General features: G+C 48.3%; 1 protein-coding gene across 1 annotated transcript in view; it reads right to left on the bottom strand.

The window, feature by feature from the left end:
* The window catches only part of SRRM4 (serine/arginine repetitive matrix 4), a 171,829-nt gene extending 162,513 nt beyond the window's left edge, over positions 1 to 9,316 (bottom strand). Inside the window, exon 1 of the mRNA XM_067014659.1 lies at positions 8,554 to 9,316. Coding sequence (XP_066870760.1) covers positions 8,554 to 8,684 — 131 coding nt within the window. The 5' untranslated portion in view covers positions 8,685 to 9,316. The remainder of the gene's footprint in view (positions 1 to 8,553) is intronic.
* Positions 9,317 to 18,285: the final 8,969 nt, after the last annotated feature.

Here is an 18,285-nt window from a genome sequence, read left to right as displayed (position 1 = left end):
TTAGAAATGATCTTGGGGGCTTCCCTGGTGGCGCAGTGGTTGAGAGTCCGCCTGCCGATGCAGGAGACACGGGTTCGTGCCCCGGTCCGGGAGGATCCCACATGCCGCGGAGCGGCTGGGCCCGTGAGCCGTGGCCACTGAGCCTGCGCGTCCGGAGCCTGTGCTCCGCAACGGGAGAGGCCACAGCAGTGAGAGGCCCGCGTACCGCAAAAAAAAAAAAAAAAAAAAAGAAAAAGAAAAAAAGAAATGATCTTGGGGGAGGTGGCCAGGGGCCGTACCATGGCAGGGAGTTATCAAGGCCTAAAGTTCTGCAAACCAAAGGACAGTGATGCAGGGCTTTAGATGAGGGTAAGGAGGGTGTATATTACTGAATTACTTTCCAAAGAGGTTCTTCTCGCTCGACATGGAGATGGGTAAGAAGGGTAAGGACAGAGGAAGACAGTGTTACTGACAGTGGTGTGAGATGGGATTGTAACAATGGCAATTGCCTAAGCTGACTGGACGTAAAATAAGATGAGGAAAACAACACAAAACCACCCACGACCTGAAAATCCAAACCACAGTGACAGGATGTACAGCAGGTAGAGAAGAACGCACTTGCCATTGAGCAGACCTGATTTCAGATCCTGGTTTCATACTTACAAACTATGTGACCTTGGACAAGCCACACTTCACCTCTCTGGTCTCAGCTTTTCCTTTTCTGCAAAGTGTACTAGATTATAAACTTCTCAGTTAAGAGCTCTGGGTTTTTATTCCAATTATGACTCACCAGCCATGTTCCCATGAGCAGCTCACTCCTACTCTCTGGGTCTCAGTTTCCTCATCTGTAAAATGGGGCCTTCAAAATACCTCTCTCCTAAAGTTACTGTGAGGATGGAATCAGACAACAGATGAAACGTGTTTAGCGCAGGGCTGGGCACATCATAACGTAAGGAGCTCGGCACACACGTTCCCACCGTGAGCGAGCGCGCACACACACGATGAATACACACGCGTCAGGCCCAGATGGCACCTCCCTTCCCGCAGGAGTGGTAACTGTCTTGTGAAATTCCAGCTCACTTGCCTAAGCTTAACTTTTAACGAAGCCAGAGAACAGTGATCCGCTGGTGTTTTTGCTCAGCGAACCTGTCAGCGGGATGTAAGCCCAGGGAATTCGGCAACTAAGGGATTCTCCTGATGAGAAACATTTGCGTCCAGAGGATCTTAATATTTGTTTGCAACAGACACATGCAGACGTGAATTACTTAATGACTGTTTTAGGGTTCGGCATTGTTCCTGGATTTGGTTTGGCTTTGTCTCTATGACATCTTAATTCTGTGTTTTATTTCTCGGAGCTCTACATACAGGCTGTAGCATATGGGAGCTCCCTCGGCAAAATCTCCAATGGAGATGGAGGAGGGAAGGAGAGAGAGAGAGAGAGAGAGAGAGAGAGCGAGAGAGCGAGAGAGCGAGAGCAAGAGCGAGAGAGCGAGAGAGCGAGAGAGCGAGAGAGAGAGAGAGAGAGAGAGAGAGAGAGAGAGAGGGAGGGAGGGAGAGAGAGAGAGAGAGAGGGAGGGAGGGAGGGAGAGGGAGAGAGAGAGAGAGAGAGAGGGAGGGAGAGAGAGGGAGGGAGAGGGAGAGAGAGAGTGTGCCAGTGCAGATCGTAGCTTCAAAGGTGTGTGGCAAAGGGGGCTGTGAGGTGAGAGGGATAGTATAGATTTGCACCCATGGATATGAGAGATACACCAAACCAAAGATTTGCCACTGCTCTTTGGAAGTCTAAACAGTGTCTTTTTCAATTTCCTAACCTGACTGAGCACAATCAGAGAGATGCATAAGTTTCACGTTTGTCCATAACGCGTGGAGGCGCCCAGCTAAGCTTCTGACTCTGACGTTCAAAGTCATCCCTGGTTGCACTAGAGTCGGGAGAGAGGAGCCAAGAGAAGCAGATCAGACCAGGGACCCTGACTGACTGAGAGGGCAGGAGTGCCCCTGCGAGCCCCTCCATCCCCCCAGCCTAGGAGCTGAGGACCTGGGAAGTCCTTAGATGTCTTACAAGGCCCTGCTTGATCTGTTTCCTGCCTACGTCTAGGGAGTCAGCTCCTGTCAGTCTCTCCCTCACCCACTCTGCTCCAGCCACACTGACTTCCTTGCTATTTCTCAAACACATCAAGCATGCTTCCACCTCAGGGCCTTTGCACATGCTGCTCCCTCAAACACTTTCCCCCCAGTAATCCTCATGGCTGGCTCCGCTCCCTTCTCCATGTCCTGGCCAAAGCCATCCCCGCCCTCACCCTCGGCTTCATTCTTTTTTAAAGCACTTACTACCACCTGACCTTATATTATTTGTTTGTTTCTTCATTTATTATTTTTCTCCCCCATGAGAGCGGGGGCTTCATGCTGTTCACTGCTATACCAAGTAGGAGCTCAAGAAAATTGTTGAATGAGTGAAGTACAGCTTTGGTTTTTAGCCACAGGCAGCAACTGCTTCTTCTTCGTACGTACGTACATTCATTCCCCGGTGGTTTATTTTCTCTTTGACACGTATGGGCTCTCTCTGCTCCCCGCAGCGTCGGGAGGCTGCTTGAGGAATGCAGACTGGATTTTGTTTTAGCCGGAGCTGGACTATGAGGGACAAGAGACGTAACAAGCTCACGTCCCGGTCTGTACCCTTAAGCCACTGACAGGGCAGTTGGGAGATTTAATATTATAAGGGCAGTTCCTTTCCATAGCCTCCCTTCATGAGCACTGACTAGGACTCCCCAGAGATCATGCCCCCTCCAGAGTTTAACCTGCTTTTTTCTTCTGGGAAAAAGGAAAGCTCTTTCTTGAGACTCTACGGAGAAGAAACGCTGTATTCATTCTGATCCTTCCTTGCGTTTCTAGGTAAAACTGATGAAGAAAAAGAATCATTCCCATTTTACAGATGAGATAACTAAGGATTACTGTATGATAATAAGCAAGGGACTCCGGGTCTCACTGCGGGTCTCTGCTTCCTCTGGTTTTCCACATCCCCCCCCTTTCTTTACTCCTACCTACGTTTATACTTAAGATGATCTGCCTCGGTCATACACACTCCTGTCTGTGTCTCCCTTTGCTGCTAAATTCCGAGGCCCTCAAACGGAAAGACTGCACTTCATTCATCTCCTCCTCCCCGATGGGCCTGACACGTAGTAATAATAAGAGCGATCATGTATTTTTTTTTTTTTTTTTTTTTTTTTGCGGTATGCGGGCCTCTCACTGTTGTGGCCTCTCCCGTTGCGGAGCACAGGCTCCGGACGCGCAGGCCTAGCAGCCATGGCTCACGGGCTTAGTTGCTCCGCGGCATGTGGGATCTTCCCGGACCAGGGCTCGAACCCGTGTCTCCTGCATCGGCAGGCGGATTCTCAACCACTGCGCCACCAGGGAAGCCCGCGATCATGTATTATTAAGAGTAAGAGCTAACACTGATGGAGCCCTCCCTGTGTGGCAAACAGTGCTTCCCATATATTAGCTCATGCAGTCCTCCCAACAGCTCTTGGAGGTGGCTGCTATTATTAGCCCCATTTTATGGATGAGGAAGCTGATATTGAGAAGGTCAAGTCGCTTGCCAAAAGCCATGGAGCCGGTGAGCGTCTGTAAACAGTGAAAAGAAACATTTCCTGCGATTAGTTTGCCTTCAGGTCCTGTCGGATTTTTAAAACAGCTCTGTACGAATCTCCAGTGGCTCTTTTAGGCAACTGTAGGGAGAATTATCTCACTACAGCTCCGCGAGATGAATATTTCACCGACGGGGAAGCTGGCGCGTAGAGAGGTGAAGGGACTCACAGATTTCAGAGCTGGGAAGTAGCCCAGCAGAATGTCAGCCTGGGTCCATCTGGCTTCAGAGCCCAAGCTCTTCACCACCCTCACTGACAGGCGTTAGGCTTTTAGGGACGTGGCCCCATTTTGGTGGCCTGGAGATCGGGGTGGAGTCAACGGAGACGGACACGGGCCTGGAAAGCACTTCCAAGGGACGTTAAGTTCAACCTCCTGCCCCGGGACAAGCCGACGTGTTCACTCACCCAGCCACACAGACATCTATATCCAGAGAGCTTCATCCTGGCACCAGTGAGAGTCAAATCTACCCGCAGTGTGTGTGTGTGTCTCCCAGTCTCCCGGGTTGCACTGGTCAGCATCCTCAGGTTGTCAGGACCGGGGTGGGGGCTGGGAGAGGGCTAATCTGATGCTGGATTTGGACCATGTGTACTCATTCAATTAATGCGTTCAACTTTCATTGAACCTCTACCCGCAGCTCGGGTCTCGAAGACAGCACAGTTGCCGGGTGAACACGGCAGTGTCAGAAACGATCCCCTCATTGACCCTGTACACCACTCAGCCAGTTTCACCTTCCAGAAGGAGAAAGGTTTGACCCCAACAGTAACACTCCCTTTCCAGAGAAAATGTTCATTCATCGCCAGGGCAAGCATTTTCCCTGACCCTCGTCTCTGGGCTCTTAACCACAGGACATCGCCTCCCAACAGCCCCTCACTCAGAGTCAGCACAAATGTGCTAACTGATCCCTTGGCACGAAGGGGAGACTTGAATGAAGTGGTTCAAAGGCATTTTCCCCGCCTTACAATTTGGCCATCTTTCCCTCTATGCAGTAAAATCTCCAACAGTTTGGAATTTATGATCCTTTAGACAGGGACGGGGCTGAAGTCTGCTTCTGGACTATTCTGCATGGAAAGGGTTTTCGAAGAAAATTAATAGCTTAGCCGAAGAGTGGTGAAGGGAACGCACAGTCTACTTGAGGGGGCCACCTCTCTAGCCCTTTACACACACTCCTGTATCTACAAACAACTGGTATACTAATTACAAATGACAGTTACGTGTTCACTAAGTCCTCGCCTACTCTTTGCTGATATGAATACTACAGGTTGAGTTGGCCTCCGACACTAGGCTTCCCACTTTGAGCCTAAACTTCGGGGGTGAAAACTCTTCTGGACTAAAGCAATTAAAAAAGAGAATTACTTAATGCCGGGAAAACGACTATACTTCTTTGGCAGGAACAAAAGAGGGGGGTCTCTGTACACTCCAAGTATCTTATTGACTCATGCCGGCTCTCTTCCAGCTGGTACAAGGTGAGGTTTGCCTGGGAGAGCTCCCATCAGAGCTTCCATCCTGGAATAACCGCCCACAGGCAACCCTTTTCACTCTTGATGTGAACTACGAATTATACAGTCACTCTAGAGTTGATGGGCTACGGGTTAAAACCACGGTTTCCAAGGAATCTGAGCCTTGGCTAGACTGGCAGTATTTGGTCATCCCTGTGCAAATCAGAACAATATTCCACAAGGACGCTGTACCAAATCCACTCTGAACCCAGACAGTTCTTCACCAGCCCTCCACCCGCTAACTGAAAGCATCAGATCAGAAAGCAGCTAACCCGCCCTCAGGGAAGGAAATATAGGACCTTAGGGAGGAAAATATGCGACTGCTCTCATCGCACCCACCCCACCTCCGTGCTGTCACCGCCTGTCAGGAGCTGCAATCTCACAATTTTTTACGGTCAGCATTACTAGGGTGAGAAATGGGTAGGCAGGAAAAACACAATCCTGGAAGGAACTGTAGATTTCCTTTGGCCATCATAGCTCTGAGCTGCTTCTTTTAGAGGCAGTGTGTATTAAACCATCACTCTGTCCCTCGCACGGTGGGAAGTGCTTTACCTGACTCGGTCCTCCTAACTCACTGCCTGAGACAGCTACGAGGATCGTCTCTGTTTTCCAGCTGACAAAACAGGCCCAGCAAGGTAGGGCCACTGGCCTAAGGCACTCCGCTAAAGGGCAGAACCAGGTACTGGGGTTCCGGCCAAGCTCAGCTCCGAGCCCTTAAGCACCGCCTCCCACACTGCTACACGGCCCCGACATCTGAGTCAGACATCTGCTCTCGCAACTCGATACATTATAAAGATATTGCCTCATCAAGTATGCCTCACAGAGGGGGAGAGGGAGGGACCGGGGGATGCTTTGCTTGGCGAAAGGTGGTGTGATGTATGCATATTGCTGTGATATCGACAGACTGAATGTAAGCTTCTGTCCTGGTACTAAATGATCGTCAGAAGCAGACTTAAAATATCCTGGGCAAGTTCACTCCGGGGGTGGTGGCCCTCAGCCATAAACAAATACTAAATGTGTAACCAACAGGACGGGCTGGTGGTTCATCCTCCCCCTCCCCCATCTCCCTGTAGACAGCTACCTGCGCAGATCCGCTGGCTGTGAGCTGGGCCGCATTCATGGCACCAGACAACATTTCTGATGAGACCAAGTCCCCAGGTGGCCTGGAGAGGAAGCTGCTGGGGCCCAGCTGCTGCTAAGCTCATGCCTCTGTCCCCTTTCCTTCCCAAGAACTCTGCTTTAGAAACGTGGTACTTTCACCCTTAAGCAGGCACAGAACCTGAAAAAGCAGGTCGAAATTGACCATCGCTGGATGTGGCTGGCGTGGGTGAAAATGTGGACGTTTCAGGCTTTACAGCCAGTCTGTTAAAAGACAACTCCAACCCAGCCCCTCCTGAAGACTTAAAACACAAACCGGAATCTGTCCTACAGAGAGGCCACGCCTGTTACAGAAGTATTAAAGAGGATCCTTTCAGCACGACATAAATTAGGGACTAAACGCTCAGACTTTCACCTCGGGAGTGGTTTTCAGGGGGAAGGAGACTCCAGGACGTTAAAAGACACCAGGGGTGAAATGATGCCTGGGTGGGGAGGCTTGGCTATTGTAAGAGTCTCATATGGCTTAAATTGGGATTTGCACAAAGCTGCAGAGGCATGTGGGGTGGGGGACCTTGTGAGCAATTCATAGGACTGAGAGTGTGACCAGGAAAAGAGGCATGACGGTAACAGACTGACAGGCAAAAGGTGAAGTTACCAAGCAAGGTGGCCATCAGGTATGCTTATCTGAATTAAAATACCACCAGGAACCTGCTCTCCTCTCCCTGCACCCCTGAAATACACGGACCACTCGGGACCAACTGCCACACTTCTGGTTTCCAATGAAATTCCCTCCAGTCCCTTCTACAAGGGCATATTCTTTGGCCAATGCAGCACCTGATTTGCCAACAGGAGGTGCATTCCAAAGGTGGAATGGATGGCAGAAACCCAGGACGGTAAAACCACTGATGTCAAAGCTCTCTACAAAGAACCTCCTTCCAAGTGGAGCAACGTCAGCTTTCGGTGGCATGTGGTGTTACGGTTCCCCTTCTCCAGCCTGTGTCAGAGCATGTCCCCCCACCCCAGCCACAAACACTGGCTGCTGCTGTCGCCGCTTGCAGCCTGCTACATCCTGCCGGCCCGCCACCCGTTCCCAACGTGGGGTCCCCGTTTTTCTAAAGACCTGTATGAGCCAGGTCTCTGTCAGACTATGAAAAGTTCTCCAGTCTGAGTTTGACTCTTAAAATATAACTCCCCCATCAGTCCTCCGCCCACACCCACTGGAAAGTTCAGATGCAGCTGTGCCACAACAGGCATTCTGTCCGAAGCACTTTCCCAGACGTGTTTTCAACCTACTCCCTAAGGCAGCCTCTGCCAGGATCAATAAACCCTCCAAGTGGTCTCCCCTGGTCCACTTCTTTCTTCTTCTCCCACCCAACCACTCATCCGACACCAGCAAAGGAAGAGTTTTCATTCAGCCTTGATTTTCCCTGACGGAGGGCAGAGCCTTCTTCCTTGCGTTTTCTCGAACTCCTCTAAATTGAATGATTTATGAAAACAAGTGGGTCTTCTCTGTATTGGAATGCTTCTGTCCCCCCCCCACCTCCTCTCAGTTTCACCCCACACCTTCTTCTCCCTCCTTCTGCCTTTCTTTCATTTCTTCCCTTGTCGCCCCTCCATCACACTATTTCTATACCACCACCCAAGGATCGGTTCTTATGCCTGAGTTCAAAGCCATCAGATTCTTTTTGAAAAGCCAAATAAAACTCTTCTGAGACCATCTGCACGATCTTGGAAGGCTCCTCCCTGACTCTTGAGCTCAGACTCCTGCTTCTGCACGCCGGAGACCAGATAATGCAGCAGGAGCTGCAACCAGGAAGGTGTGGAGGAGGTGCTGTTTAGGGTGTATTTGAGGGAACAGCATATGGGCTTTTGTCAAAACAGTCAGAGCTCACTAGTTTCCGAGCTGAGCATGGAAATGTGCCGCTGTCTCTGAACAAGGCTTGAGCTAGTTCAATCCTCCTCTCTTCTTGTACAACACCCCGAACTGCCTCAAATCCACCATTCCTTCAGCCCCTGTCCTCGGAGCCCTGGGATGCCAAGAAAAGTTTCTCGGTCATCTCCCACCTCCATCGCCCACCCAAAGACAGCAAAACCTTTCAAACAGCAGCTGCCAGGTCAGCCGGTTGAGCGTTGCTCCCTTTAAAGACTCTCCGTCCCTTCCCACCAGCTGCCACCTCACACAAGCAATTCGTTCTCCCATGTTCCAGTGGGAGATAGAGAGTAGGGACGGGAAAAGACAGGCGCTCTGGCCCAGCTGCCTGCCTCCACCCCGCGGGGCTCTGGGGCACAGGCCAGAAAGGGGGACCATCAGGGTCTCCCCTCTTAAGCAGGAGGTCATTACCTTGGCAGCGGCTTGCGGGCCGTGATACTGGCGACAATGATGCTCTCGGGACGCGGGGTGGCCACGGCTTTAAAGGTTCCTCGCCAGAACTTCTCAAAAAGCTGTTTCTCTCCTTGTTGAACGCTCGCCATGGCCAACCGAAAGGGCCCGGGGCCGCCGGGCGCTGTCCGAAGTGCTGAAACGAGGCTTCCGAACGGGGGGCACACCCGGCCCCGCTCTCCGTCCGCGCCAGGCCGAGAGGGGTGGCGTGGGAGAGACGGGGGTTCGGGGCGGGGGATGGGCGCCTCAGCCCGGGCCGGCAGGGGAGGAAGAAGGCTTGCCCGCCGGTTCTCTCCGCCTTCTGGGTCGGCTCTGGGCTGCGCTCTGAGCTGGCAGAGCCTCCGCGCCCCAGGAAGCGAACGCTGGGCTGGCTTTCTCGGCAGCGCCGGAGAGGCGAGGCGACGGGGTCGTCCGTGTGTGCGTGCGCGTGTGAGCCCCGGAGCGCCCGGGTTTTGTCTCTCTCACAATGTGACGTTGGAAAAGGAGGCTGGTCGCGCGAGCTGCACTTTCCTCCCCCCTCTCCGCCTCTCCTCCGCCCCACCAACCCCCTCCTCCTCCGTCTCAGCCTCCAGCCGCCATCTGCATAACAAAAGCCCGCAGGTCTAGGGAGGAGAAAGGGCGGGGCGCGCGCCGGTCACCGGGGCCCCGCGGCTGGGCAGTTGCAGCGCTGACCCCGGAGAAAAGCACCCGCGGCACCCCGAACTGAACCGGGCGCGAGAGCCTGCTTCCCGGCCCCCTCGCCTCCCCCTCCGTCGCGGGCCTCCCCCCTACCCTCTCCGGCGTGCTCTCTGGGCCCGCCGCCTCCCTTCCCAAGCCCTTCGCGAGTCTCGAAGAAGATCCTCTACCAAGGGAGGAAAAAAAAAAAACTTAATCTATCCGCCCCCGCCAACCTGCCCCGCCCCTCCGCCACCGCCTCCCTTCTGGGAGGGACTGTCTGTCTACAGCAGCGAGGGGACGGGGTCGTCTTCGGAATTCCTCTTTGCGCCTGGGTGCTGCGAGATCCCCACCACCCAGAAAGTGCCGTTTGATGGACCATCCGTCAACAATTCGGCCTCTCGCCATCTGCCGAGCCGGCCCCGCCCGCAGAGGGGTGCAGCGTTGCATCTGTGCACGCGGCTCTAAGGGCTGTATCTCTTTTGTGCCTCACTGCCAGCCAGCCCGACGCCCTGCTGCCGAACCCATCCAAAGGGAAGGGTGCCCACCCCCCACCCCAGCCCACCCCATCCACTCCTGCGGAACTCTGCTGCGGCCACTTCTCCTTGAGACAGCGTGTCTCGGGAGAGGAGTCCGTTTTGGAAAGGAAAGCTTTGGGGGGTGGGTTTTGAGGGGGACATCGGAGGATTATAGGGGGACACTCTTCTGTCTGTCTCCCTCATCTGCTACCCCTTCCCAGCCCAGCCCTACTCCCAGAAAGTGGAAGTTTTAGAATCACAATAAAACCTAGACGCAGAGGGTCTGAGCAGAATTTCTCTCCTTCACGCCCAGGGTTTTCATTAAGGAGAAGAGACACGGGACCCCTCGGCCCATCTCTCCCTTCGAGTCCTTTAATCTCAGCAGAGTGGCTACTCCCACTCCCCGGACTTCGCGTTCCCGGAAGGAGGCTTCGCCAAGTCTTACAGGCCTCCCAGCACCTGGCACTGGGTCTCGGCCACCGTGGCAATAAACTTCTTGCCGATGGTGACAGCGAGATGGGGACCAAGGGGACCAGGGCACCAGTGTGAACTTCCGAAATTCTCTGGAAGGCAACAGGAGGGGAGTAGGAGAGAAAGGGGAAGGAGGAAGGCAGAGAGAGCTCTGGAGTAACCGAGCACCCTTCCAGAAGTGTATCCACATTGGGATTTGGGGGTACTTGGCTGTATCTGCGTGCCTGCTTGTGCGAGCGCCTGAGAGCACTGCTCGCTCTGCAGTGACCCCTTCTGGTCAACGACTAGAGGTGCACTTGCTGGCTGCCTCGTGGGGGCTGCCCTGCCGGCAGGTGGAGGTAAGGGCTGGAGAGCTTGGAGGTGAAGGAGAGCGGAGGCTAGGCCCAGATGTGTTCCCTTCTCTCCCTCCTGCCCCCGATGCCCCCTCTCCGATCACTCTCAGGCACTATTTCCCACCCCGAAGTTGCTGTCGTTTGAAATGCCATTGAGAACTGGCTCTTTAAGTAGCCCGGGATATTTGACCCCCTCCTTAGTCATGACGCTGGCAGTCTGAAGTGAGTCACACGCAGGGGAGAGGTAGATGGGATCCTACCCCCACCAGATCAATCAACATTTCCCGGCGTGTTCCTGTTCTAAGTTCTTAGAATGTTGATCAAGTTCCCATGTGCACAATATTGTCTCTTTTGAACCTGAATAGCAGCCAGGTAAGGTGGGACGGGAAGCTGTTGTTATTGCACTTTAAAGGTGAGGAAGTGGAGGTGTAGGATGGTCAAGTGACTTGCCCAAGGGGATTCTATAAGAGCAAAGGAAGTCTGTACACAATGCAGTTTCTGGTTTTGGGGGGTGGATAGGGGATCTTGGGGTACCAGGCGCCCCAGGGTGGCACACTGTGAAAACTGCCAGGCACCAAAGGAGCCACATACTGAGAAGCACACAGTGTGTAGACTTCTAAGTTGGGAGTCCTGGGTGATAAATTCAGGGCCTTGAAGCCACACTGCCTGCCTGTCCTGTGTTCAAATCTCGGCTCGGCTATTTCCTAATTGTGTGATCTTGGAAGAGTGACTTCACTTGTCTGTGCCTCAGACTCTACATCAGTCATATGAAATTCTATAAAAATCAAATAACGTGTGTGTAAACGGACTTCAGGTCTGGCTTCTCCAATGCGACTCAAACTCCAGTTCCTCCATCACTTTATCAATGCATAACCGTATTGTTCTCATTCCCATAGGATACTGCTCCCTGTTTTACCAGGTGCAATCAGTCACCATGCTGAGACCTTTCAGTGTGCTGGTTAATGAATACAGCATGTGGCACAATCACTGCCTACCCTCTGTGCCACGCGGGTGTCAGCACTCTTTCTGAGACAAGACCTCAGAATCCTTCTCAACACATTCTTCAGATAGCCACCACGAAGTGGCTGGAGTTGGCATTCCAATTAAAATCAATTTGCTGGCCAAGTCTAGAGAGTACTTCTTTACCTGAATGGCACTGTTCTTTCATTAGAAAACGGGAGACCAGGGAGAAGGGATTCCAGGATTTGCAAACCCAGGTGCTCTAGAGCAGGAGCTAAAGAGATTCTTACACGTCCTTCTCTCTGATGATGCAAAAAGGCAGCACTGCCAGCTCAGAGGAGGAGCTGCCCCTCCTCCTGAGGCCGTTCAAACCCCACCTCACCAACATGACTGTGTTATTGAGGTAGACCCCTTCCTCTCTCTGCCCATAAGTCCTCTGAGTATAACACGGCTAATCATTACCCACCATCATCAGGGGACACCAGGGTACTTGACAGTCTGCACCCATTTCCAAAAGTCCAGTGAACAGTGAATGATTCAAATAATTACTGAGATAATGGGAAATATGATAATGAGACCACTTCATCTGTCTTTGTGCCCTTAAACAGGATCATGCTAAACTACTCAAATTACAAGATTCTGTATTTTTTCGTGCAGACTTTTAAGGAGAAAAAATGATTCTATTACTACTCAGGGCTTACTAATCCTCACTTCTTGAAAGTTCTGCTTTATGTTTAATCTGAATCCCACCTTCTCTGTTTAATATCCATTTCTCTTCTACAATATTGATGTAAACTGCTCCAAATGCCCCTGGACCAACACGGATAAACGAGGAGTCCTCCTTCCCTGGTTGCGTAGTTCCCAAGAGTCTATAAGACAAGTACATTCCTTGCTGTCTCAGACAATAATAACTGCTCTTATCGAGTAAGTGTTACTATGTTCTATGTTCTAGGCACCACGTGTGCTAAACCTTTGATAAACGTTATCCCATTTACGGCAGAGACCTCAACAGACATGTCTCCAAAGACGACATCCAGATGGCCGACAGGCGCGTGAAAAGATGCTCAATGTCGCTAATTTTTAGAGAAATGCAAATCAGAACTACAGGGAGGTGTTACCTCACGCCAATCAGAATGGCCATCATTAAAAAGTCTACAAATAACAAATGCTGGAGAGAGTGTGGAGACAAGGGAACCCTCCTACACTGTTGGTGGGAATGTAAATTGATGCAGCCACTATGGAAAACATTACGGAGGTTCCTCAAAAAATTAAAAACAGAGTTGCCATATGATCCAGCAATCCCACTCCTGGGCATATATCCAGAGAAAACTCTACTTTGAAAAGACACACGCACCCCAATGTTCATAGCAGCACTATTCACAATAGCCAAGACATGGAAACAGCCTAAATGTCCATCAACAGATAAATGGATAAAGAAGATGTGGTATATATATGCAATGGAATACTACTCAGCCATAAGAAAATAATGAAATAATGCCATTTGCAGCCACATGGATGGACCCAGAGATCATCACACTAAGTGAAGCAAGTCAGAAAGAGAAAGACAAATATAATATCACTCATATGTGGAATCTAAAATATGATACAAATGAACTTATTTACAAAACAGAAACGGACTCACAGACCTAGAAAACAAACTTATGGTTACCAAAGGGGAAAGGGGGAGAGGGATAAATTAGGAGTTTGAGATTAGCAGATACAAACTACTATAAATAAAATAGATAAACAACAAGGTCCTACTGTACAGCACAGGGAACCATATTCAATATCCTGTAATAAACCATCATGGAAGAGAATGAAAAAGACCATATATATATATATATTTATATATATATATATGTATATATTATGTTGGGTTGGCCAAAAAGTTCGGTTGGGCCATAACATCTTAATTACATCATAAATATAATTAATATATTTATATATATTATATGTAATCTATATATATTATATAACTGAATCACTTTGCTGTACACCAGAAACTAACACAATATCGTAAATCAACTATATACTTCAATTTTTTTAAAAAGCATTATCTCATTTAATCCTTCTCAACAACTCTATGGGAAGGGAACTATCATTGTCTGAGTTTTGCAGATTTGGAAACTGAGTCTCAGAGTGGTAAGAGGATTCAGCGTGTGCAAAGACCACATATTGAAAGAGTTGGGTACACACAAAAAAAGAGGCTGGAGACCAGAGAACATAGTTAGTGATGGAAGAATGGAGGAGAAACGGAACAGTTAGTGATGGAGGAATACGCTCCATGCAATGAAATGAGAGCACTGCCGTTATTCTGCCCAATTTTAAAAGCCAATGACACTATATCATTATTTATCAAAGTAAGGTTCCCTGGAACCCTGGTGGCACACCCCACCCGACCCCCGCTGCAGAAGGTTTTAGGTGGTACCCAGGCAGATGGAGTATTAAATAACCTCAGAGTACAGGGTCATGTATGATGAGAAAGTATTCCTTTTATGACTTGCCTTCCTAGCTATTAGGTTACCTCCAGAAGTAAATCTCCATATTTTGATTTTCTGAAAATGTCTTGAACACATCTCTCAGGGCTTACTTTTCAACAATGAGAAAGTGACTTCAGATTCAGAGGCGTGGACAACTAGTATTTAATAATGCTGCTTTGCCTTCATTGTATCTATTTTTATAGTTATCTTCCACTATTGGCATGTGACACTAATTTTTCCTTTCTAAAATGTCCTCTTTAAGGAAATTTGTTAGGTAAAGAGGTGACTCACGTTTGAACAACGTTTTACTACAGAAAATTGCAAACATGTTCAAAAGTAAAGACTAGCATAAAGAGCTCCTGTGTACCCATTTCTAAGTTCAACAATTATCAACACACAGTTGATGTTTTTGGTCTTACTCTGACCCACTTGCCACACTCCTAAATGATTCTGAAGCAAATCCAAGACATTGTATTATTCCAGTTGTAAATACTGCAGGATGTATCTCTAAATAGCTTTTTTTTTTTAGTATAATGGCGATATCGTTATCACACTAGACAAAATGAACAATAATTCCTTAGTATCATCAAATATCCAGTCAATGTCCACTTTTCCCCAACTGTCTTAAGTGTTTATTTGTTTGTTTGAATTGGGATACAAATAAGGCTCATTCATTGTGGTTGACTGATGCTTCTCCTTCAGTATCCTTTTCTCTATAAGATCTCCCCACCACGCACACACATGTACATACATGCATTCCATTTTTCTTTCTTCTCTATTTTTGATAAGAAACTTGCTTGTTTGTCTAGTGGAATTTCCCATAATCTGTATTTTCCTGATGACATTGATAGCATTTCTCTGTGCCCTCTATTTCCTGTTAAGTGATGGTTAGATCTAGAAGTTTAATCAGACTTAAGTTCAAAAGAAATTCCACCGGAAGGTTAATAATGTATGATTTTTTTCTTTTCTTGTGACGCTAGCTGAGACTGAAGATCTTTGCCTAATTTATTAATTTATTAGGGGTTGCAAAAATCGTGCTGTTCTAATCCATCATTTATTTTTATGTATTAGCTGGAATACTTCTATAGAGAAAGATCCCCTCATCAACTATTTGGGCAACTCGAGGCACCATTAGTACAGAAAAGGCAGAATAAATACTTGATCCTTTCCCTTTATTTACTAGTTTAAATAACAATGAGTTGGTGTACTAATATTCTTTGAAAGTACTACTGAATTTTTTTATACTTACGATGAATTCATAGACTTAAATATATTTGATGTGCTTTGTTATTTTTAAAATAAAATTTATTTATTATTATTTTTTATTTTTATTATTTTTTTTGGCTGAGTTGGATCTTCGTCGTGCTGCGCGGGATTCTCATTGTGGTGCTTCTCTTGTTGCGGAGCTCGGGCTCTAAGCGCGAGGGCTTCAGTAGTTATGGCTCGCAGCCTCAGTAGTTGTGGCGCCCGGGGCTTAGTTGCTCCGCGGCATGTGGGATCTTCCCGGACCAAGGCTCGAACCCCTGTTCCCTGCATTGGCAGGCGGATTCTTAACCACCGCGCCACCAGGGAAGCCCTTAATTGCTACTATTATCCTTACTAATGCTAAAATTGTTTCACCTCTAGCCAGGAGAGTCTATTCAATTGGTTCCTGAGTCCTGTGAAATGACCCTAGAAGCCTCTGATGCCTTTCTTGCTTTCTGCTATGTCCAGGTGTTCCAAGCTCAACTTACAAATTTCCTGCCTGCCCCAGGCCTGGAATCAGCCATCTCTCCAAACAGCACTGGTTCCCTTTAATGAGCGCCAAGGCTGCTCATCTGTACTAGATTAGTCAGTCACCGTTTCTAGGACTTTTTAATATACAGACCTGGGAAATTTTAAGACGAAAAAATATATCATGATTTTCTACCGGTATCTCTGGGTCAAATAAGGGCTGCAGGTTTTTCTCATAAACCATAAATCTCACATTTGTATTTCCTTTCTGACAGGCCCCAAATCCAAGTTGAGTGACACCAACATCATTACTCATTTTCTCTGTCCCACAATACACACGTTTTAGAACAAGCATACTTATACGACCACCTATAACATGATTACTGAAATCAGTTTCAGATTTTGTTTTAACCTCTCACTTGGGTGTATAATTCAGATGACTGTGTTTTAAAGTCAAGTGGAATAAAATCACATTGAGGTTTATTTATTTACTTTTAAGCTTGATTTTTAGGGATTGCTTTTAAATATAACTTTATTTTTTAATTATGTAAAATATTTACAGTGTTCTAAAGTCAAAACTTCCACAAAGTATATTTGGAGAAATCTAGACACCCTGTCCTGTCTACCCTCTTTACTCTTATCTCTATAGGTAATTTAATTTTTTTAATGGTTTATCTTTCCATTTAAAAACTATTCCTCATTCAAAATTATTCCATTTTTCTTAAAGTGTCAAGACTAAGTAAGAGCACAGGTGAGACACAGATGCTACAGAAATCCTAAAGTAGTATTCAAACTACTAATGTTCAGGACATATTACATCATCTATCTGTGTCTAATAGCCTGACCTGCCCTTTCCAGGCCTGGAAAGGGGCATTGCCAGCACTGGACTCAAAGGCCTTTTTGCCCAGAGGTGTGTAGCAGAGCTCCTTTACTTATAAGCAAAAAGTATCTGGCATATGCATATGCGGGCATCTCATCAACTGCACTATGCTGGTGTAATATTTAAATGTGGACACACAAATCTGTGTTCTTCTAAACAGCAAGGTGGGAAAAGAACTTGCCTAAGAGAATCCAGTTTTGCATCTAAAAGCACTCCTCCGCCTGTCATGATGGCTCCCCTTATTCAGTGTATGTGTGTGTGTGTGTGTACTGTATATTGCCTCTAGCGCCCTCTGTTTTTAAAGATAGGACGCAACTTCTGAATGTATCTCGCTTTGTCTTGTCTGTTACTTCTTTTCTCCTGAAAGGAGCACAGAAGTCTCTCCTGGAACGCTTTGAAGCAGAAGACAAAGGCAACTGACCTTTGGTTTGGAAAAAAGAAAGGACAGAAAGAGAAAAGCGAGGCTGCTCCTATGCCCCTGCATGCCGCGGATCTCCAGGCAGAGCCGAAGCCAGGCACCTTCTGCAGCCAGGGCGTCTGGGGACAGTTCTGTGGCAGCAGGACCCTCCCTATTGCCTTGCCCCTGGACAGGATGCTGCAGAAATAATTACCAAACAAACCGATAGTCAGTGTTGTGACGTGACCACAGTTGTTAATGCATCATTTCCCTGCTGGAAACTCAGTTTGCCTTACAGGCAGGCCAGATTCTAAGCAAGCTCCTGCCAACCCAAAGCCCAGAATAACTTCCAAGGCATTTAATCTTTCCTCTCTGTGCAAGAACTTTCTGAACATTTTCACGTTTTACTCCCTGCGGTGGCCCTTTGAAGCAGGCTCTGTAGGAAGCGAAGGGATTGTCTGAGATTATACAGCCAGAACGCCTAGGGGGCATTTCTCTTTTACTTTGTTTGGGGGGCATGATTAGAATAAATACATTAATCAAAATAAGTTTTGTTTTTAGAAAAGTGATAAACGCTATTTTTTTAAAAATCCCTCCCAACTAGACTTTACAGAGGATGCCCTGGGCCTATGATTCAGCAATGTGAGCAACAAGCTTATGACCCTTGGCTCCCTCTCCTTCAAGGGGCCTTCAGATGAGGCTGGGAAATGCACAGGAGGCTGCAAGGGCCAGGATTCCTGTCCTCATTAAACTTGGGCAACTCATTCCTAACTCTGGCCTCAGTTTTCCCACCTGAAATCGTACGGTTGGGTTCTCAGAGGTCTCCAACTGGCACTCCACAGGATGAATTTCTGGCCTACAGACGTGTTCTGTTTGAAGCCCACGAGGTGTTCAAAAATAGGGAATTTCAACTTCGACTACAGGTCGAAGGCAAATGCTCTCCTTTTCGCCACAGACCCCACCGTTCGCAACCGCATCTCACCCAGCCTTCCTCGGGCATAAACGTTTCCACCCTCAGCCCAGCAGCAACTCCTGGACTTGGGCATCTCTAAGGGCCTTCCCAGGGGTGACATTTTATAGTTTCTTCACGACTTTGCTTGCTTGGAATAGTCAGAGCAGTCATTTTAATGACAGCAGAAATGTAGCTTTTGTTGAGTGATCCCTGTCTGCCTTTGCATTGGATTGACCACGAATCATCTTGCTCCCCTCTCATAATAATCCACTGACAGAGCTATTATTGTGGTCCACCCTTTGCATACGAGGAAGCTGAGGCTCAAAGAGATGACGT

This window comes from Kogia breviceps, chromosome 15, assembly GCF_026419965.1.
Source record: "Kogia breviceps isolate mKogBre1 chromosome 15, mKogBre1 haplotype 1, whole genome shotgun sequence".
NCBI classification, from domain to species: domain Eukaryota; kingdom Metazoa; phylum Chordata; class Mammalia; order Artiodactyla; family Physeteridae; genus Kogia; species Kogia breviceps.
The sequence above is the reverse complement of the archived record's forward strand: the minus strand, read 5'-3'. Positions and strand labels throughout refer to the sequence as shown.